We start from the raw sequence: 24,152 nt of genomic DNA, 5'->3' as shown, positions 1-24,152 counted from the left end.
TGGCTTGAGCATCTCAGACAACCACTTATTGTGTACAGTGCTGATGCCTGACTGTAATGGAAAGAAAAATAGATTATAGCTAACATATTACCCTTAGATACACTACAGCACCCCAATGAACACACATAAATAACCCACAGCAACAATAATTTTGTACTGTATTTTGCAAATAAAATACATTGTGTGCTACTGCTCCTGCCAAGTCAGTTCATTGGCTGTTTGTGATAAAAGCATACAACAGGGTTAAGTCACTTTTATGAAAAGAATGACCTCCATGCCTATTAATTATAACCACTTCATAGACTGTGTTCGCACATCTCAAATGTCTGGTTGTGATTAAAAAAAATGTTCACAGCAAATAATTTCAACTTGCTTCACAGAAGGTATGTTAATGTACATTTAGCAGGGTCATTGTTATCCATAGACAGTCCCTATACTCAACAATTATTCTAACTTTGTTGAATGTGTCATTTAGTATGTGTACATGGATATACTGTTTAATATGTGTAATGCATTTTACTTCATATTCATTTAGCTGCTAGTAAGAAATATTATTATTTTGTCCAAACTAAGCTTCTGTCTCTCTCACTCTCATCATCTGAACCCCAGATTATGGATGAATAAGGCTTTTCTATGTGAGGCCAGCCTGGTTAGCCAGTTATCAAATGAATAAGAATCGTGTATTTAAAATAATTATGAGCTAAACACAATATACCAGCATTTGTGAAGGCATGAACTATGTAGGGTAACTAACTGTAATAAGACTGCAACTGATTTGATGTGACAACTCCTTAAACATTTAAAGCCTTGTCCATCTGTATCTGTTCTGACTGCAGTCTTTCTGTTTCTCTGAATGTGATTCAAAAGGCTAATAATACTTCTAGGCAATTGTTTCCTGGTAGTAGTGATGTTTCCTGTAACTATTTTATGTCTTGGGTAATGGGTACTGGGTTCGTCCAACTGCCAAGAATGGCAGTATTAATGTCAACTATCTTTTATGACTGCATTCTGGGTTATGTGATTTTTTTTTATGTATTTCAGGTTTTCATGAAAAAATGAATGAAAGGGAAATGCAAGCACCTATATGACTCAAAACTATACAGCAAGATGCCACCATTGTAAAACTGAATATGGATTTATACTATATTATCTGTTTATTCAATAATTTTGTAAGCTAAAGTAATGATTTAGTACTTGATGTTAACTAATCCTTACTTTTAAAATAGTAAACGACCTTGTTTTAAAATATTTGAATAGTAATAACAAAAGTAATGAAGGGTTGCATGACTAGAACACAAAGGAGCTCAATTGTTTGCTATACCTGTATTCTGTATATGCATTCCATCTTGATTTCAGGATCTTTGTTATTATTTCGTGCAACAGGGCCTATCTGGCTATATGTGCTTGATGTTTCTTGACTTGTATAATGAAGTAACATCAGTCTATTATGTGACTACAGCTGAGTGGCTCTAGGAAAGAATGTAATCTGCAGAGACAATGAAAACATGCCTCTACTACATACTAATATGCAGCCAATAATACAGGACTACGAAGACATTTGAAGGAGTGGGGGAACTGTGTACTCCTGATATGGCAACTAAAAACCTTTGATAACATCATTCTTGCAGATTTTGTCAACTGATGGAAAATAAACCAAAGTCAAAATAATGTAGTGACATCAACCTGAAAAACAGGTTTACAATGTACAAACACATAATTATGTTATTTCACATTCTTCTGGACATTTGTTGCTGGCTATAATCTCGGAAACAGTATGCACTAGATCTTAACTCAGACTTGGAGACTGTGATGTACCAACAGCAAGCAATTATGATCTGCTCCTTATAGTATCTCTGAATGGAAATATGAAGTATTGACTAGTAACAGACACAGTTGCAGGTTGGAAAAGTTATATGGATAAATGCAGGACAAAGGTGTATCTGAAGATTAGGTGGACATACATGAAATACCCCTATACAATTTTTAAAGTAATGACGTATAAATAACTAATAAGTTGTAGGCATGTTAAATGTTTTACCCTATAGCCCATTCACAAAATACAAATGCCCAGTATGTTTTATTGCTTCACAAGTGAATTTAAAAGAAGCATTGCATGTCTTACCGGTTCTCCAGGCTTGCCTTTCCCAGGTAGCCCTGGTGGTCCTATTTGTCCTGTTTCACCTGCAGGTCCGGCAGGTCCTTGCTTGCCTTCTTTACCAGGATCACCCTACAGAATATCAAAACAAACATATTTAGGAAAGGGAAAAATATCTATTTAGAGAAATTTTGAATCTTTTCTTCAGTCAGCAATATATTTTATACTAGTTTATGTCTACCTACTTTGAATCAGATGAAAGGACAAGAAAGAAATAAAGACTCTGCAAAAGCCTGAAGTGGTGAAGCAGCAGGTAGAAAGAACCAAGAATATGTTTCTGGGCACCAGTTAGGGTCCCAGGTAATGTTAGCATCTTAAGAAACTGTACCTGAACTGTACTGATTGGTTAAAATAACTGTGCATATTGCATAACTCTCACTGAGAAGGAAATGTGTAGATGTCTGTGTATTGCATAACTCTGACAGAGAAGGAAGTGTGTAGATGCCTGTGTACTGCATAACTCTCACTGAGAAGGATTTGGGTAGATGTCTGTGTATTGCATAACTCTCACTGAGAAGGAAGTGTTTAGATGTTTTTGTATTGCATAACTCTCACTGAGAAGGAAGTGTGTAGATGTCTGTGTATTGCATAACTCTCACTGAGAAGGAAATGTGTAGATGTCTGTGTATTGCATAACTCTCACTGAGAAGGAAGTGTGTAGATGTCTGTGTATTGCATAACTCTCACTGAGAAGGAAGTGTGTAAATGTCTGTGCATTGCATAACTCTCACTGAGAAGGAAGTTTGTAGATGTCTGTGCATTGCATAACTATCAATGAAAAGGAAGTGTGTATATGCCTGTGTACTGCATAACTCTCACTGAGAAGGATGTGTGTAGATGCCTGTGTATTGCATAACTCTCACTGAGAAGGAAGTGTTTAGATGTTTTTGTATTGCATAACTCTCACTGAGAAGGAAGTGTGTAGATGTCTGTGTATTGCATAACTCTCACTGAGAAGGAAGTGTGTAGATGTCTCTGCATTGCATAACTCTCACTGAGAAGGAAGTGTGTAGATGTCTCTGCATTGCATAACTCTCACTGAGAAGGAAGTTTGTAGATGTCTGTGTATTGCACAACTCTCAATGAAAAGGAAGTGTGTAGATGTCTGTGTACTGCATAACTCTCACTGAGAAGGAAGTGTGTAGATGTAGGTGCATTGCATAACTCTCACTGAGAAGGAAGTTTGTAGATGTCTGTGTATTGCATAACTCTCACTGAGAAGGAAGTGTGTAAATGTCTGTGTATTGCATAACTCTCACTGAGAAGGAAGTGTGTAGATGTCTGTGTATTGCATAACTTTCACTGAGATGTCTGTGCAATCCTATAGTTCCCTGGAGACTAGACTCCTTTTGGTCTACACCACATAAATACCCAATTAGTTATCTCATATTCTCCTGGACATGAGTCTCTTGACTATGAGCTCTGAAACCATTTGTACCAGAAAAGAACTCTACATCCCTGTTACGTCTCCTTATGACTAGCATGTTATTAAACTCAGTTTGCTACGTGTTAATCTACTTACTCCAAGTGTAACTATTGTAGTAACAAGAAATGATTGTGAGGATTAACACATGCTGATTATTTTTTTAGCTAGATAATTAGAACTGTAATAGAAGTACATTTCTGCATGGTTAACATAACAGTTCATACTAAATAAGCCGATCAAATCCCTCAGTGTGTCTGACAAATCACCAGCAGGTATGTTCTTTTTGTTTCCCAGATACCTTGCTGATGCAGACTTAAAGAGTAGTAACAATTCAGGTAACAAAATGCAACATGACGACTTAATTTACAAGTGTAGATTTAATTAAAAATAAGCATTACAGGAGCAATAGAACATGGGGACAAAACTTGACAAGATGTTCTATTATATTTTTGTGGATAGTTACACACTTACATAACTACTGCTGATTACTTCTCTATTTTTAATCATCTGGTAGGTGTATTTTGCACTTAATTAAGCAGATTAAGTACGTATAAATACTCAACGTTGCTCCGTGAATCCCATTCCTTGTATCCCACAGTGACAATCAAAAACTTGGGCTATGATCTGTTATATGACAATGCACAAATGGTTTAAATGAACATTGCAGATAACAGTTTGCAGCAATTCTGGCATTGCTTTTATTTCAAGGTACAGGGACCTGAAACTGATTATAACAAGATTAGAAAGGCATAAGGTCAGAACATGTAAGAGGATTGTGTGTTAGGGGGAGGGGAGTTCTTACCTTCAAGGAAAAGGGTTTCACTGAATATCTCATGTAAATCTATATACAAAAAGATCTAATTTTTTTTTATTCATTTGGAAGTACTTACAGTGCATTAACTGTCACATGTAAGGATGAATGATTGTTTTGCCTTGTCTTGTCTGTTTTTTATCAACTTTGAACTGGCTATCTGTGTACCAGCTGTAATCAAATTATTTATTTATTTATTTTATTTTATTTTACATTTGTTGACCGGGGATAGTCTGACTAGATAGCACACAGTAAAAGATCCACACAGTAATGTGATATATTCAATACAACAGACAGACAGTTATAGAATACATGAGACTACCATTGTGTGACAATAGGATAGAAGATAGAGTTAAGAAATTCTACATTAGGATATTTAATATGCATAATACAATTGTGGTAAAGTTCTTGAGAAACAGAGATGATTCTAGTCAGGATTAGAGCAATGGCATAGGCAGTGTGATTTAAACTATTGTTTGAAACTTCCTTTGAAAAGTGTGAGTGAGGTTTCAACAGTAAGGTCAGCAGGGAGTTGATTCCAGGTTTTGTCGACCGAGTTGGCAAACAAGGCATCACCAGCTGTGTTGTTGGATTTGACTGTTTGGATCAATAGTCTATTGGGTGAACGAAGTTTACTGTGGTTAGTATATAGGCTGACAATATTTTTGAGTGCTAGCGTATTATCAGGGTGCTAGTGCTAGTGTATTATCAGGCATTCTATAATTATGTCAAGAATCTAAATGGCAATGCTCAGATCTGCTCTGAGCTACAACAGAATGGAATTAAACATACTGATCCCAAGGATATTGCCAAAATCCTGGCAGATCAATTCAGTGCCATCTTCACCCCCCTCTCACCCTCTAAATGGCCCATCTCAATACTGGAAGATTGCCAAATTCTGGTAATAACAGCCACACAGGTAAAAAATGCACTCTCCAAAGCTAAGAATACAGCATCCATGGGACCAGATGACATCCCAGGCTGTGTACTGCATGAACTACAAAATGAACTAGCACCTCACCTAAGTGTCATGTTTGATCATACCCTCACCTCAGGCTTCGTGCTCACTGAGTGCCGCACAGCTACAGTTATCCCACTCCACAAGGGGGGATCCATCTTGGATCCCAGGAAATACCGCCCCATCAGTCTGACAAGCCTGATCTGCAAGGCCGTGGAACGTATTATCATAGAACTTATAAACAAAGGCATTGGCAACCTTAAAACAGTTTGGGTTCGTGAAGGCCCGATCTTGTCTCCTGAACCTTATTGACTTCTTTGAATCAGTCTCCAGAGCCGTGGACGAGGGTAAGGCAGTCCACATAGTCTATCTGGACCTCGCCAAGGCCTTTGACACCATCCCCTACTCTGGAATCATAGATAAACTTACTAAGCTGGGCATTAATCCCTAAGTCACTCGATGGGTTGCCAACTAGCTTACTGACAGAACCCACACTGTAAAAGTAGCTGACTCCAAATCCAGCTCCAGACAAGTGACAAGTGGAGTACCTCAGGGATCAGTCCTGGGACCTCTCTTGTTTGGCATCTACTTTTTTGAAGTAAAGGCCAACACTAAGGGACTCTGGCTAACAAAGTTCACAGATGACTGCAAACTGGGAGCCATTATTGAATCCCCAAATGATGTGGATACTCTACAAAAGGGTCTTACAGAAACAGATGCTTGGTGCCAGAGCCATGGGCTCAAGCTCAATGCCAAGAAATGTATAGTTATCCCCTTTGGAAAAAACATGTACCCGTGAATTATCACATAGGTGGCAGTACACTAAACAGCGAAAGTGTGATAAGAGACTTAGGGGCAAAGGTGGACAGTGGTCTCACCTTCAATAACCACATTGCCACAACAGTCAGGAAATCCGTCTATGTGGCACACCTCATCACTACGGGCTTTTCATCCAGAAAAAAGGAGGTCATTGTCCCACTGTACTCATCCCTCATTAGACCCATTATAGAATACAATGCCCCATTTGGTATGTACCTCTCAAGACATCTTCAACAACTGGAAAGGCCATAGAAATACCTCACTAAAAGAATCACAGGCCTAAAGCAGATGCCCTATGCTGACCACCTTAAAAAATTCCAGCTATACTCTGCCGCATATCATCTACTCCAAGGCGATCTCTGCTTAACATACAAGGCCATGTCAAACCCACAGCTGTTGGACATGCTACACTTAAAGAAATCCCAATCCCTCAGAGCCACATGCTCCAGGGATCTAAATCTTGTTATCACAATAAACAAAACATGCTGGAGGGATAGGTTCCTGACCCAGAGACTCCCCAGACTCTGGAATAGACTCCCCATACATGTCAAGCAGAGCACCTCTTTGGCCCTCTTCAAAAGGAACCTTGATGATTAGATGGGAGAAAGGAAATTCGCCCAGGGGATCACGTCAGTCACCCTGCTAGACAGGGGTCCAGGGAAGTAAATAGTGTGGGAAGAAATAGCCAGGGAATTATGGCTAGGCTTGTATAGGTCCTAGGGCCGATAGCCTAGTACCAACCTATGAACCTATGGTAGAGTGCTTTATGAGCAACTATGAGTTTGCTAATCTGTAGTAGGGAAGGGAATTCAAGCCACCCTAGAAGATTTAGGTTGTGACAATGGTGAGTCCTATAGGCTGAGCCAGTGGCAAATCTAGTGATGTGGTTATAGCAGCAGGATAATTTGCTAATTTCAGTTGTGCGCAAGTTTGTGAGGAGAGGGGAGACATAATGGAGAGTAGTTAGGAGATGAGAATTGGCTATAGCAGTTCTAGCTAGAGTAGTAAGGAAAGGTTTGAGCTTGTAAATGATCCAAGTTTCTATTACCTTTGTGCCTTCATCCTGACTGAAAAGGTTCATTGGACCAGTCCACCTTACCAGATATCAAGTAAATAAATAAAAATAAAACAGGAATTTCATACTAAACAGTGCAAGTAACCATAGCATCAAACTCCTTAAGATAACACTTTACTTGATGCAGAAAATATTGATATAGCATTAGTGTAGCAGAGCTAAGTAAAATGGGGTTTAGCTGTGATAAACCTTTTAGACATGCACACCACTAAGAGCTGCTATAATAAAATACCAAACAAAATTACTGGGGCAGTACCTATTTGTTTTAAAGGTACGATTTGTTATTGTGAATGTTTATCAGCCACAATTGTGAGGTACTGTCTGTTAGACCTTCCTTTAGAAATTAGGCCAGTTGAGCCACTAGCTATTATCGTATTATTGGTTTATCTGTTAAGGACAATGACAAGTTTGTTCATACCATCTACTATTGCTTAGTCCCGTCTATGATCCCGCCCCACATGAATCAGCTAAACTTTCCCAGTGTAAACTAGAACATTCACACATCATCTACAAAATCTGAGTAGGCCCAAAAACTGTAGTATTATCAGGCTGCAATCTCCATCATGGGATGATATATCTCAGATAAAGTATTTTTACATTCAGAAGTAATTCATTAACACAGATAATAGTATGTCCACTGGAATATTTGTAGAACATTCATATTTTAGGTAACATTACATAAGGCCAATTCTTGTATCTAAAACACAAAAATAAGTGCATTCAACTGGTCCACAGATATCATCAGGCAGGACGTGGCTGGGTGTTGATCTATACTCTATGGGTAAATGATACTCAGTCATAGCCAAACACATTTCAGTTATACAAAGGCATTCAAAAAATTACAAAAATTATGCTGGTGAAAAGGAAAAACTAGATTTTTTCCAGCTATACTTTCCTGCATGGTCCTCAGTCATTCATACTTTGCCACACCTGGCTTTTATTAAGACAGTCCATCTTTTCTACTCTGCTCCTTCCTCCAAGAAGTATTTCAATACTTTCCGTCAAAGTAATTTATACATTTTACATTGTGCTACGTATGTATGTATGTATGTATGTATGCATGTATGTTTTTATTGCATGTTCTTAATGATTTTTTCCATTGATCCTGTTTCTGGACTTCACCTCTTTATCCTCCACATGTCTTCTGAGAGATGCTCCACCAGGAAGTTAAGATAATCTGCCATTCCTAACTACATTATTCAAGTACGGTAAAACTACACATTTTTTCTTTAGTTTATTATTCTCTGAGTTTACTGATGCATCTATTAGCTTCAACCATTTAGACTGAGCAATATTTTGATGCAGGATTTCCATACTTGAAAGTTTGGTGTTTGTTAAACTTAATGTAATAATCTCATTCTTTAGTAGTTATGCAAGCTGAAAGAAAAGTGTTAGCTTCATAAGAACCATCCATGTGGTGACTTGGTCCTTCTACTTATCCACCTTGGGTAGTCTTACCATGCAATGGCTATAGTTTGCAGTCACATGATGCTTCTCCGTGGACCATTATTATATCTATCAGTAGATGCTTTTCTTTAATGCTAAAGACATATAGCCACTTACACGAAAGCACTTAAGAAATCAGTGAGGGTTGATCTTAAGAACTGTGAAACAGGAATTCATACACCACTGCAGTACTGTTCTTCAGATTAGTGATTTAGCAACAGTAGGTAATGCTTATGTAGTAACAGTTTATGTGCACTTTTACAGTGCGTATCTGATTATTCATTAGCACTACAATGGACTGATGAAAACAGAACCATGGCTTACCTTGTCACCCTTCTCTCCAGCCTTTCCTGTTTGGCCTACATCTCCTGGTACACCCTGCAAATGGTGCAAAGAAAGAAAACAGCTTTAACCTAAATCTATAGTATATTGCAATCATGCTACATTTTATGTTTGATATTTGGATTTTTACTGAACAGAATATGGAACAGATTTATAGGAAATGACCCCTCATCATCACTCAATATTTAATGAATTACTGAAATAACACCCCTCACTTTCCCTTTCTTCAGCAAACTGCAGTTCATATCATCTTTGAAGGGAGCAGTGCCTCTTTGTGACCATCACTTTTACTGTTTTTCCTCCTTCATATTGTCTGTCTACATTAGTATATCTTTTGACCTGACATTCTAATATCTGCATTGACATTCTCTGCTTATCTAGGACTCATTACTTTCACAAAGCTTGGTATGAAAGGCAAATGCCTCCTCAGCTGATAAAAGCCGCTGGTTCTATGATAGCAGACAAAAGTAATGAAAGTTATGTACTTACCATAATGTTAGACCTGGAAGAACAAGTCCATACTCATCAACAGCAGGGCAAATGTCATGAGTCATCTCAGCATATGAAGTCTTGTCATAAATTCATAGCTTCATAGAAGTTTACTAAGCTAGTGGCCCTAGATCCCTTACAAGCCTAGCCATATTTATCCTGAGTTGCCCCAGTTGTTGGTTAGGTGAGAGAAGTTTGATGATGTAAGGGTCTATGGTAGAGGTAAATGGGCACCACCCCAGGAGTGAATTTCTGGTTACCCATCCATCGACTTAGGTTGCGTTTGAAGAAGATCAGGAAGGTGCTTTGTTTCGCACAATTTGGAAGATTGTTCCTGAGAAGTGGCAGTCTCTGGGAGATGTAGCGATCTCTTCAGCATGAGCTGTTCATGTCAGAGGCTATGTTAAGATCCCTGGAGTGAGTGACCCTAGTGTACTTTGAATTATGAATGTGTAACATTTCCATCATGGCCGGGTAAGAGACTGCCCTGTAAGCCAGGCAGAGGTCACCCTTAGCAACCTGTAGGAGACAGAATACAATGACAGAGCTTTCAGTCTTTTGCTTAAGACTTGTGTTGTGTACCCTGTAATTTCTTGTTGGGAAACCTACATGGTCTCTCCAGTTGCTGTAGATGTCTGGTGAGTTACATGCAAAAGGAATCATTGTACTCAATTATTGGTCTGATGAGGATTTAGTATAATGGTATTTTTACATCCTTAGAAATAAATGCAATGCCTTTACTTATACGATGTGCCACATAAAAGGATTTCCTTACTGCTGTGGATGCATGAGGGTCAGAGTTCAGATTGCTATCAAACTGACAACCTAGATCACGTACCACTGGGTGTACTTTTACAGGGGGAGCTGTCTATAATGTAATTTGCAGTGATTTCAGCTTTCCCAAAAAGAATAATAATGATTTTTTTTGCATTTAGCTTTAATCCGTGGCTTTGGCACCAATCATTTGTCTGCATTAACCCTGCCTGCAGTATATTAACATAATTGGGGGACTCAATGACTACGCCCAATTTGCAATCTTCAGCAAACATAGTCAGCCACAGGACATCCAAGTTTGCCTGGACTTCGAAGAAATAAATTCTGAACAGAAAGAGGCACAGCATAAAACCATGTGGTATGCAATTGGTGACTGGTCTTTTGCTAGAGGTGAACTTATTGACTTTGACAGTATGTGTCCTGTTGGTGAGCCATTTGGCTAACCATCTGGTAATATATGGCTTAATTCCTAATTTGTAGAATTTCTCTATAATACCAGAGTGGGGGATTTTGTCAAATGCCTTGGCTAGGTCAAGATAGCTGGTGTGTACTGTCTTTCCCTCATCCAGGGTTTTGGTGACTTTCTCAAAGAAGTCAACCATGTTTAACAGGCATGATCTACCTTTAACAATTCTGAAATGGGTCGGGTCTAGACTTTGGAAATTACCTATGTCCTTGTTAATAAGGTTGATAACAATTCTTTCCATGGCCTTGCAGATGAGGTTAGTCAAGCTTATAGGCCTATAATTCACAGGGTTGGTTGATGACCTCCCTTTGTGCATATGGACTACTGTTGTGTTTCTCCATTATGCGGGAACATAGCCAGTTTGCAGGCTGTGGTTAATCAGGGATCCAAGTGGGTCTGCTAGGTAATGTTTTAAGTTGTTTAAAAGGCAACTTGGGATGTTGTCTGGTCCCAGTGATGCTATGTTCTTTGCCTTGGAGAGCACCAAGATGAACTGCTGTCTTGAGATAATAGGCTGAGGACTGGTGGCAGGTAAACTTTGAGAGAGGGGTGACTGGAGGGCACAGGGGGTGCAGTTATCTCCAAATCTGTCAGCTAGCATGTTGGCTGTTACGTCCAGTTGAGAATGGGTGGTGCCATGAACAATCAATCAGGCACATAGCTAGGTATTCCCTTTCAGATTTCAGAAGTAGTTAAAGAATGCTTTGTGATTATCCTTAGCTAGGGAGGCTAGTTTTAGTTCATAATTAGCTTTTGTGGACTTGACCAAATCTCTTATTTGTTTAAGACAGAGAGGGATTGCTTCCTCTGCTGAGCCATTTCCCTCTTATTCTTGGACATTAGATTCTTTTTCTTGCTGTATATCCTGTTTACCCTAGGGCTCCACCAGGGTGGCTTGTTTTGTTTGACAAGATCTGGTTTTAATCCAGTCAGGTACAGCCTAGTCTATACAACTGCTTAAGTGGTCATTGGTGTACACCTCTGCATAGGAGCCCATGTTATTGCCATTCGAGGGGGCTTTGAGACTTTGTATACCATCATTTAGTAGGAAGTAATTTTTCTTTGAAAAATTCTTAAGCATTTTTGAGTTTAATGGGGTATCTGGTCTTATAATTACATAAACCAAGACTGATTTATGGTCCAATCTTGCCAGAGAGGACATGACATGGGGGGTGCAATGCTCTCCTATATTAGACACTACTATGTCCTGGACATTTTAGCTTATTGTGGGTGTGCTGAATAGCTGTTCCAGAGGATTTGCTTTGACAAAGTTCAAGAATTTCTGAGCCAGCATGTTTGTGATTGTGTATGTTTCCCAGTTAATGGTAGGATAATTAAAATCACCCATGAGTAAGGCAATGGGCTGTATGGCAAGTGACTTCAGTAAGACATGCATGTGGTATGTTTTTCCAGTTCCATGGTAGGAGAATGGGTCTTTGCCTATAGTTAATTATATCTGGAGTAGCTTACGAAAGTCATACTATCTGACAAGTCTAGAGTTGTACTTAACCTTATCAAATATGGATATACCGCCTCCTTTGGATATACCGCCTCCTTTGGATATACCGCCTCCTTTGATTCTTTCGTGCTCAGTTTGTGTTCTGAAAGGATGGAAGGCATTATAGCCCTGCATGGCCGGGGTGATTTCTGCACCTTTAAGCCATGTCTTGGTGACTGCACAGACATCAGCATCTTCCAAAGTAAGGAGTGCTTCCAGGGAGTGCAGTTTTTTTAGACTCCTAGCATTAAGCAGTAGTACCCTAATTTTATCTAGAGAGGATTGTGTTATGTTGGGAGGTTCATTATTTTCATGCTGCCTAAAAAGAAGAACAACAGGGTTGGCTAATGCCTTTGCCAGTATCCAAAAGCCTAGAGGAGACAGCTGCAGACCATCTCTGTCAAAGCAGCGTGGCCTTTCAAACATGTCTTCCCAGACTGACAGATAGTGGATCTCCTTGGAATGACACCAGAAACTAAACCAATAGTTAAAGTCAATCATATTTTTGCTTGTATTGTGGCATCATCCTTGGAGAAGGTAGAATGCTACTTAAGGCTAGGCTTTTACCAGCTTGTGATGCATAATCTGAGAGCTCAATCATGTACTCCAGTGTGGTACATCTCAAGTCACTTACCCACACATGGACTATGACACAGTCATGCCAGTACTTGTGGTTGAGTGACTTGATTGCTTGAGTGATCTGATGGATCCTGGCACCTGACAGGCAACTTACTGTAACCCGGTCCTTATCTAGCCTGGTGAGGGAAACATCTGTGTGTCCACAATGGAATCAACTATAACTAATACATTAGGTTTTGTGGTGTTACACCTTATGGGCTTATTTGTTGAGACACTGGTGTGTGTGTGATTGTGTGTTGTGGTTGTTTTTTGCATTGTTATTTGAGTAAGTGGTTTCTATTTCGGAGTATCCTGATCTTTTGGTAAGTTACTATTGAGTACCTCCCACATATGTGGGTTTATGTGTTGTGCCCTTATTTAGTGTGGGAAGTGTGTGAGTGCTAGCAACCTGTTTGGCATTTGATTTGTCATTATGTGAGTCTTGCCTACACTTTCATAGTGTAACTACATCTCTCACATAAAGTATTTGTTTGCTTGTTTCAGGAGTAAATAGTTGTCAGTATACATGAGACAACCGGCCAGAGGGATGATGGGGAACTGCCTGTCCATGATGGCAGGCTCTTACTGCATGTTTTCTTAGGGAAGGGAATGGGTTAATTTGGCAGGACTGTGCTGTTAGTGCTGAGACTACAAGAGGGACCTATACTTTTTGTAGGCTAAGGATGATCAATAAGGCAGCGCTACTCACTGTGCAACTGAGTTAACCCTAGAGCAGCAGAAATGCTTGGAAGTGTTTCACTGACAGCATTTTGGGGAAAACTGAGCTTCTAGGCTTTTGTGTCTGTACAAGGCACTGCTAAGCACCTCTATGTAACAAAAAGCAGAACACAATATCCAGTACCACAGAAGGAAGGTACGACAAACCAGAGAAACCAAGCAAAAGTTTAATTGAGCTTAGTGCCTTGGCTAAGAAGCCTTCAAGAGATAAAACATTACACTTTTCAGTCTTCTTATATAAGACACACAATTACAACAATTAAAACTCAATTAAAGAAACACCTTTCAATTACATTCAGTATTTAACTTATTAGGTGACAAAGTTCCAAACTTCAAAATACACATTGTTTCTTTATATAGAAGTTTTCTTTTAATTTCCATATCACCCCATCCTTCAACAATATCTAAAATAGTTGCCCTTAAACACTCACTTCTACCATTATGATATAAACTAAAATGTTGTGCTATAGGACTCTCTAGTCTTTTACTTATTTATTTTCTCGCCTACTGTCCACATTAATGTATGCGGCACCAATCCTGACCCACATCAGAAAAATTGATCTGGACAAACTTGAGTCTTGCTATAAACAAAGTGGCCAAATTTGCCATCAACTCCACTTTTAAAATCCATCACTGCCTACCTCTAGTGGCTGGAACTCCCACAGCTACTAGCTTTCCACCAACTAGTCATTGCATATAATATTCTAAAACATCCTGATAAATCCCAGCCCTAAGTGAATTACTGACTCACTATACTACAAACCGTCCCCTTTGATCTATCAATAAATTACTTCTCTCTATCTCCACACCAAAGAACACAGCACACAAAGCTCTATTTTCATACTCTATAGCTGAAAACTGGAATAACCTCCCCTTATTTGTGACGTCTGCTCAAAATATCACACAATTCAAAAACTTACTTAAATCACATCTTAGAGACTCATGGTTATGTCTATGTACTACATAATACTTTGTCTGTGTCTCCTCCTCCTTTTACCTTTCTTGCCTAATATTATACCCTCTGTATGCTCGGTATGTCTAATTGAAACCTATCTGAGGTAAGTATTATCATTGGCATTTATATCATGTTATCGAAAGATGAAAACAGCGAATGCTATTTCATCGAACCTAAAATATCTAAACCACATAATATCGAACATTCAGAACAGCAAATATTTTCCTTGGGAAAAAACTTGCTATTCTGAAACACATACACACAACAGAAGCACACCTATAAAACATCAATACACACACACACACACACGCACACACACACACACACACACACACACACTTATAATCCTACAACTAACCCCACACTAAACTATACATACACTACTGTCTATCCACTTGCCTTAACCCAAACCCTAACCCTAAGGTACATCACTATCGCACACTCACCTAACCCGCGCCATAAGCCTAACTCACTTAACCCGCCCCTAAACCAAGTTCACCTAACCCGTGCCCCAGCCCTAACTCACCTAACCCGCGCCCTAACCCTAACTCACCTAACTCGCACCCTAATCCTAACAACCACACAATCGCACACTTACCTGAACCCGACCCGTAAATCTTCACCACAGCACTGAAAATAGAGAAGCCACAGAACCGCCAACCTAATTCTTTCCCTAGGAAAGAATTTGGTGTTCTGCAGCTTCGCTATTTTTAGCATTCAATTAAAACGGGTCGATATTAGAACATTCGAAGTTTTAAAACTTTGATGTCCTGATATAGACCCTATCATTGTAATCAACTGTGGATTAATATGAACATTTTGTTCTTTTGCTATAACGTATATCCATGACTCAAATGTTTGCTAAGATTTTTGTATTCTATATTCTCTTTACTTCTGTATTCTTTTTGCATTTCTGCATTTTTGTATAAAGTTTTATTTCCTATTATTGTGGAGATTTTTTCCTCGGGCCTCTCTGAAAATGGACCACGTCCAGTCGGACTTTCCCAGTAAACAAATGTAAAATAAATAATAAATAGTCTTTTATGTTTTTACATATCTCAAGTGCTCATGTAATCTAACTCTAAACATCCTTTTTGTTTTACCTATATAATACAGGTCACAGGAGCCTTGCTAACTACCTCTGCCTGAACAGCATCAATGCACAAATGTGAGGCTTAAATGCAAGCAAAGAGAAACAAGTTTTAAGCTAACTACCAGTCAAGAAAGCACATAATAAGCCTTCCACCTGCAATCTCCAACTCAGACAGGCTAGATCAGCATACTTCTGCCACAAGGGTGCATAAAATCACTTTCATAATGTAGAATAGCTGGTTTGGAGCCCAAGTGTAATAAGACCAAACAAACTACCTACAACAGTCCTACAACTGGCAGATACAATATAGTACAGTACAATTAACTACTTAAAGTAGCAGCAGCAAACAGTACAATTTTTTTGAAACTGCTAAAGTAAGTCACAGTGTATATCAGAAGTGCAAACAATATTTAGAGTCCTTTTTGTGTGCTTCCTAGCTCAGATGTAGCAGTAGGTGTTTACCTGCTCTTAGATGAATGATCCCACTCCTGATGTAAAAGCACAGTATAGGTGTGTTCACTGTGAAATGCTACCACATACAAACTTAAAATATATGAAATGTTACCACAAACAAATGTAAAGATATGAATGCAGCAGTGTACTTTAAACAGATTAGAAAAGTGTGAGTATTCAATAAAAGTAATTTGCTTTGTATAAATAAGCCAACAGCCACTCAATTGTACAGAATTTATAAAGGTGCTAAAAACAAAATGTGTTGATTGATAAACCATCCGGTCTATAAAACTGTGCACAAATCTCAAGTGTTTCTCCAACCTAAACAGACCAGGCTACCTCCTAGTGCACTAGATGGAAAATCCGCTATTCTCTTGTTGTAAAAACAAGTGCTTACTAGAGGGCAAAAATACACTACTTTATCTAGCAGCTGGCAAGATAATGAATTCAAAGCAAGTAAATCAGTAGAACACACAATGATCAGGCAACATGCACTTTTTCAATATAAGTACAATGAAAGGCAAATAAATAATTCAAGATATCAACAGCAGTGTAAAAAGGGAGGATCATAATTTGCACGAGGGGTGGTCAGCTTGAAATCACCCAGTTTAAAAAGTATATCAACAAATAGGAGGGTGATGGGAAATACCAGCAGGGATTTACCAGCAGTTCTTTAGTTTATGGAGGCTTGACATTTTTTTAGAAAAGAAAGGTCCAGAAATTCAGTGTGCAATTAAGTATTACTCAAGAGACAATTTAACCAATGAAAAAATATGTAAAATGTGCAGCCTAGATAATTTAAGTGCCTACCTCTCACATAGAACAAAAACACCAGGCCAAACAGATTTTTATAACAGAAAACAAAATAGTGTAGGGAAAATAGAAAGCATCTCTATCAGAAAGTCACAGAAAATTAAATATAGGTTTACTTTCCTCATCCAGCTGGAAATCATCAGCGCTGCTTTAGTTTATGCAGGCCTAAATCTTTTTAAAAAGTCAGTCTAGGAAATCCTCTACTTTTACTTACAATGCTCTATAAACAGCATCCTCTCCAGATCTCTGTCACACTGTGCTAATTCAGAGCAGAGTATATCAATAAAAAAGCACATCTGGAACATGTCCTTATGAATCAGAGTGTGTGCGTATGCTGACGAGCATGGGCCTGCACATCCAACTCTAACGTTGTGGTAAGTATTTAACTTGCATATCTTATATAAGAAGATCTATCATCATCAACAGCAGGAGAGAATCCAAAGCATTCCTCCTAGGTGGTCACCTTCATAACAGCATAATCTAGTAACTGTGTTCTCAAAGACTAGTGTACATCTACAGATCCATAAAGCAGGTAGTGTCTTGTAAAAGTATTAACTGAAGTCCACATAGATGCTGTACAAATATCATTAAAGGTTACATTTTTGAAAAATTCCAGGGAAGCAACTACTGCACTGGAAGAGTGTATTCTACTCACAGAGGGCAAAGGTTTGTTGTGTGTTTCACAGCAAAATGTAATGCAATCTATCAATTATCTGAATGATCTGATGTTACAAACATTAGAACCCAACTTTTTTTGCGACCCCCCCCCCAGCTAAATGGTAAGCATATATATGGAATGTTTATCTTGTGGCAGAATTCTCTACCCACACTTGCATTCTTAAAAAAACTTTAATCTCCATTTTCTTAACAAGCTCCAAGTGAGTGAACAAGCCAAAAACAGTCAATACAAATTGTGAAAGCTTTCGACAGATAGTAACATAACAGTATCAGGCTAACTAGTTTTGGACAGTTTGAAATATGAAGTGAAAAGAAACACATAGACTTAAGCATTGCAGTTAGGAACTGTTAAATTTCTCTAGTAAATGATAAAATGGAATGTTCGGACCTGAAAAGTTAATTGAAATGTCTAACAAATGAAAACAAATGGGGGGTTGGGAGGGTGTCCTAATGGTTAAGGTGTTTGCCTTACAAACACAAGGTGCAGGGTTTGAGTCTCACAAGGGATAATTGGCTAGGCTTTAAATGGCTCACAAGGGCAGTTAGCTTAATACTAATCTATGAACATATGAACCTAAATAAGGATAATATAACTTTCTTAACATATTATTATTTTTTGTTCCTCACAGAAATAAAGACTTTGTTTATAAAATGTACTGTGGGTCATTTCTAGGATACAGGAACTCAACCATCAGCATTGATCAGGAGAGAAAGCTGTTTCATATAGCATGAAGGGTAAAAAGGGCAAGGTCTGTAGCCAGGGCCGACCTTAACTGAAATGGCACCCTAGGCGAAGTATTACTCCAGCGCCTCTTAAGTCCCACCCACACCATACTCATGAAACACCCCTATAAGCCACACCTACAGGTAGGTCACTCCCCAAGAAAGCCACTCCAGCCATTTTCTTCAATTATTTAAATTCTTATGAAGAAAAAATACTTTGTAACATAGTTAAAATGAGACTGAAGGATGGTGGAATTTTCCTTTAATAAACCTGCTTTAGCTGTTGCTCCTTCACACATATTTTACTATAAAAGTCATGTCCTCAGAAAACAGAAGCCTATGTGCCTTGTTTTGAAGGGTTGCTTAAGTTAATCTAAATAGTATAATTTACTTTGGGTAGGTGAGCGAGCCTTACAGCTCAGTGAAAATAGAATAGCAACCTCTCTCCTCCCTGTGTACAGTAGCTTAAGCTAGAATAGCACAAACACAGATAGCCATTTGCTAAACAATAAAGTCTCGCAATGTAAACCAACTTAGCATGAGCAGTAAACTTCTTTGCTATTGAAACAGCATGATAACCTGCATTCATAGAAAATGCAACTGACCAGTGGGGGATTAAGTTTACCTTTGTGCTGTCTTCAAAATAGACTCCTTGCACACGTTTTTAGGGCCATGCATACATATATTTGTTCTTTGATTCACCTTACTGATTGTATTAAATTAAATTCTTTGCATAATTCAGCACCACTTGTTAGAATGTGTTTTAAATTTGTAGTTTTAAACATTCTTTTAATAAGCAATGAAACAAAATATATAAACTAATAATGAAAAAAACTACTAATTTCAGAAAATTTCAACCATAAAAGGCCACCTAGACTTGTGTTATTCCAATCCACCAATATCACTTAATGCACAATCTTTGCAGAAGTAAAATCATCAGAATAATTCCATGTTAAAGAAATCTGTAAATAATGAAGAGGTTGCTACTGGCAAACAACTTTACACCACAATGTTTCATCTACAAATTCAGTGCCTGTTGCCCTTGAATTAATTGTCTATATTACATTAAAACATTGGTAAACTGGTAATATTGCAATAGGAAATGACTAAAACTGACAACAAGTTCATAGTCGCTAGGCATCTCATACAAAGGAGGAAACACTCAGGAGTGTAGAACCTATATCCCTCCTTATAATGCACAAAATAATCGACAATCATATGGGCAATGCAATATCAGCACTCAATCTACATGGTGTGGTAGTAGAATCCACAGCCTTCTGCACCAAAGGCAATTATGCTACTAACACTGCTTTCAGATTTACAACACAGTGTGCCATTTGATAAACAAAACAGTTGCACATTGAAAATAGACTTAGCATGAGCAGCAGTAAACTTTCTTCCTTTGAAACTCATAATCCCTTGAAAATGCACTAAAACTCATAATCCCTCGAAAATGCACTAAAACTCTTAATTCCCTGAAAATGTACTGAAACTCAAACTAATTTCTGTCAGTCGTCTGCTGCTCCTGTCAGGGGTCGCCACAGCAAATCAACTGTTTCCATTTCTTCTTTCCTCTGCATCTTACTCTGTCACATCAACCACCTGCATGTCCTCTCTCACCACATCCATAAACCTTATCTTAGGCCTTCCTCTTTTCCTGTTACCTGGCAGCTTCATCCTTAGCAGCTTTTTCCCAATATACTCTGCATCCCTCCTCAGCACATGTCCAAACCAACGTAATCGTGCCTCTCTGGCTTTGTCTCCAAACCTTCCAACCTGGGCTGACCCTCTAATATACTTATTCCTAATCCAGTCCATCCTCGTTACACCCAGTGCAAATCGTAACATCTTTAACTCTGCCACATCAAGCTCTGACTCCTGCCTTTTTGTCAATGACACTGTCTCCAACCCATACAACATAGCTGGTCTCACTACCCTCTTGTAGACCTTCCCATTCACTCTTACTGGTACTCGTCTGTCAAAAATCACTCCTGACACTTTTCTCCACCCAATCCATCCTGCCTGTACTCTCTTCTTCACCTCTCTTCCACACTCACCATTACTCTGAACTGTTGATCCCAAGTATTTAAACTCATCCACCTTCGCCACCTCTACTCCCTGCATCCTCGCAATTCCTCTATCCTCCCTCTCATTCACACACATATATTCTGTCTTAGTCCTGCTGACCTTCATTCCTCTTCTCTCTAGAGCATATCCCCACCTCTCCAGAGCAGTGGTTCCCAAACTTTTATGGATCGAGACCTACTTTTGAAAAATTATGAAAATGGTAATTTTTCAAGACCCAGTACTCGCGTCAGCATGTGTGCATGTGAAGCACTCGTGGTTCTTCTTAAAGGAGAAGATGATGTCACCACAGAGTGCTTTTTCGGGATTTAAAAGGACCATGTAAACTATTCTCATACTTTAATTATTAGCAGAGCCAAATCATGGTCAAATGATACCCTAGGCAGGGTAATAGACTGGGGCCCCCTGAGCAGCCCCTCTTGCAGCAGCCCCCTCCCCAGCCATACCACTATTCCATTACTTGGCTATATCTCCTCAGTTACCATGAACACTGTTCAAACCTATCAGTATGTGTACTGTTACTTATTTCTACTATGATTAGATATTGAAGTAAAATGTGCAAACACCGATAGCCATTTGCTGAACAATACAGTCTCACAATGAAAACAGACTTAGCATGAGCAGTAAACTTCTCTGCCCTTGTAAGTTACATTCATTGAAACAGTATTAAAATCTAAATTCAAATAAAATGCATCTGGCCAGTGGAGAATTAAGTTTACCTTTGGGCTATTTTCAAACTACAGGCTCCTTGAACACATTTTTATGGCTATGCATACACGTATGTGTTCTTTGATTCACCTTCCCGATTGTATTAAATTATATTCCTTGTATAAGACAGCACCACTTGTATGTGTTTTAAATTTGTAGTTTTGAACATTTTTCTAGCAAGCAGTGAAACAAAGTGCATGACCCAATAATGACAAAACTGCCCATTTCACAACATTTTAACTATAAAATGCCACTCAAACTTCTGTTATTACAATCCACCCATATCTGTCAGTAAGCACAATCTCTGCAGAAGTAAAATTCAGCGAATAATTCTGCATTAAAGAGATTTTTAAATAATGAAGAGGCTGTTACTGGCAAACAACTTTACATTTCAGCATTTTATCTTCAAATTCGGTGCCTGTTGCCCTTGATGAATTAATTGCCTGCTTTACATTAAAAAAATTGGTACGCTGCTAATATTACAACACGGAATGACTGAGAAACCAACAATAGTTACTAGGCATCTTATACAAAGGAGGACACACACAGGAATGCAGAACCCCTATCCCTCCTTAAAATGCACCAAATAATCGGCAACTAGGGCATTACATATCATGCCTCCATACTTCTCAACTTCTTAGCATAAGAAAGCTGGACAAAGCTTAAAATAGTGGGTAGGGGGAACAAAGGCCCCAAAAGAGGGACAGATTGTAAATATTGCTCTTATAGACTTAGAAAGCTGCTAGAATAACAGCATTTGTCTTAGGATGCATTTTCTGAAGGAAATGAAGCATGAGACTGAAATGTTTGACATTTAGTTATTTCAATCCTCAGTGATTTTCCAGAAAACCACAAATTCTATGAGGAACAGGACAAAAATATGGACAGTTGAGAGTTATGCATATCTCTCAACCTCTTAATGCAAAAAATCTGGACAAAGCCTAAAATAATGCGGAAGTAATTGCTGAAAAAAAGGGGATAGTTTTAAGCAATGCTCTTTTTAACTTACAAATTTGCTAGAATAACACTTATTAATAAAACAAAGTCATCATTATTAGTTTACTGGAAGACATATTGTGTTGTAAAATTTGACTGTCCTTTGAAAGCACAGCACATGTGACAAATTTTATAGGCACAATAAGACATTTTGAGGTGTATGCTGACTAGATATTGAAACAATTATAGAGCTGAAGTTAACACAACACATGTCTCCATAGCTTGCAGTGCCTTTGATATTCTGTTAATGTCTGCAATATCTGTGCATGGCAGGCTTGGTCATGTTTCCCCTGCTTTACATCATAGTCAATGTTGAGAATGTTGGGTCATGTCATATAGTTCAAGGCTAGAATATTTTTTATTGTTGTTTCTAGATAACATCTACTGTCCATAGTAAATTAATCATCTACATCATCCACAGCCTTAGGTGTACAGCTTGTTCTACAAGGAATAAGAAAAAAAAAAGCCACAGAGAGTAAACTTAAAAAGTAATATTCTTTTTTGGAAGGAAATATAAAACAACTGATTTAAAAAGGTAAAGTGTCTTCACTCAATGACACTTAAATGTTTCTGCAGTTATTACAAATAATGCAGAAATGTCTGTATCATTCTTGGGCAAAGATGTATCATCTAAAGTACTGGTCGCATAAAGTATTGGTGAAGTGAATACATTAGATACGCTTGTTTAAGAACTTTTTAAACCCCAGCTTATACTGAGCATCAGATATTAAGTATAACTAACAAAGGGTTAAAATAATTCAGGAAATTCTATTTTGACTTTACTTTTCAAGGGATGTAATATTGTATTGCTTAAGTACATTTTTAAATTATGCCTAATTTAAGCTTCTTTCCAATGTCCAGTATGAAAATAAAGAGGTTCAGTAAGTGAATTTCTACCAGAGACAATGGGTCTGCCAGGAGGATTCTTTAGATCTCTGTGTATTTTTGGCAGAAAGTATGTATATTGTGGACATGGGTTGGTTATTGTTAGTTGTATTTTAGTGTTATTGCTAATAATGCCCTCTTCTACTGCTAAAGAAAGAAATTCATAATTTTTTTTGTTTAAAGAAGGGGGTGGGGTCAATGCTAAGATGGGTGTAGTAGCATGCATCAGACAACTAACTGTTAGCTTCTTTGTCGTACTGGTCCCAATCTTGTATAACTACAGCTCCACCCTTATTGGCCCCAATTATGACTAACTCATGGTTACTGGCTAAATTAATGATATTGTCCATAGATATTTTGGATATATTGTTAGCCAAAGGATTGTGTGTCCTAAACTGAAAGTGAAGATCCTTGATAATGGCATTTTGAAATATGGACACATTCTGATTCATAGGGGGTATAAAAGAAGATTTATGATATTTAAAGTCATCAGTGATCTTTGAGGTTGTCTGTTCCTGAAAAAAATATTTTAAATTAAGATTCCTGCAAAATGAAAGAATATCATTAACAAAATTTTCTTCAGAAACGAAAAAAACAGGTATATATGATAGACCTTTATTTAGGATTTCAACATCAGAGGAGTTGAGGATGTGAGTAGAAATATTAGTTATGTTTAAGTGTTCCTTGTGTACAAACATTTGGAGTAAGCTCTCCATATTGTCTACTTCCACAATGTTTCCTTCCCCCCCTCCTCCTAGGTGTAAATCCTGTAAGGCAGTGGAGTTCCTTCTTTTCATAGCAGGGGAGTCTGTGGCACCCACTGAATCTGTCTCTAAACTTGAGGATGATTCCTCACCTGATGCATCAGTGTTTTGTGTATATCCCTTTTTTAAAATGGATTTGGTACGTTTCCTTTTAAAAGGTGTCCGGTTGTGTTGAGTAAATCGGACATGTTTTTCCTTACCAAAATTAAAGGTGTCTCCTATGTTATAGTCCCCTAAATCCTTAAGGAACTTCTTTTTCTTTCTTTCCTTTAGCTGAGTTTCTAAAGTAATCAACTCTTTACCAAGATTTTTAATACTGCTACAATATGTGGGTTGTCCTTCGTACTTTTTGGCCATATCACTTAGCTGGTGATAGATTCTATC

The 24,152-nt window shown here is 38.2% G+C and overlaps 1 protein-coding gene across 1 annotated transcript in view; it reads right to left on the bottom strand.

Moving 5' to 3' along the window:
* Window positions 1–24,152, bottom strand: part of COL22A1 (collagen type XXII alpha 1 chain) — a 2,341,282-nt gene that overhangs the window by 622,376 nt on the left and 1,694,754 nt on the right. The window contains exons 36-37 of the mRNA XM_044067281.1: window positions 9,015–9,068; window positions 2,123–2,227 (exon numbers count right to left, since the gene is read on the bottom strand). Coding sequence (XP_043923216.1) covers window positions 2,123–2,227; window positions 9,015–9,068 — 159 coding nt within the window. The remainder of the gene's footprint in view (window positions 1–2,122; window positions 2,228–9,014; window positions 9,069–24,152) is intronic.

The sequence above is a fragment of the Protopterus annectens genome, chromosome 3.part1 (assembly GCF_019279795.1).
Source record: "Protopterus annectens isolate FY-2018-M chromosome 3.part1, PAN1.0, whole genome shotgun sequence".
In the NCBI taxonomy this organism is placed as follows: Eukaryota; Metazoa; Chordata; order Ceratodontiformes; family Protopteridae; genus Protopterus; species Protopterus annectens.
Note: the sequence above shows the minus strand (reverse complement) of the source record. Positions and strands in the feature narration are given on the sequence as shown.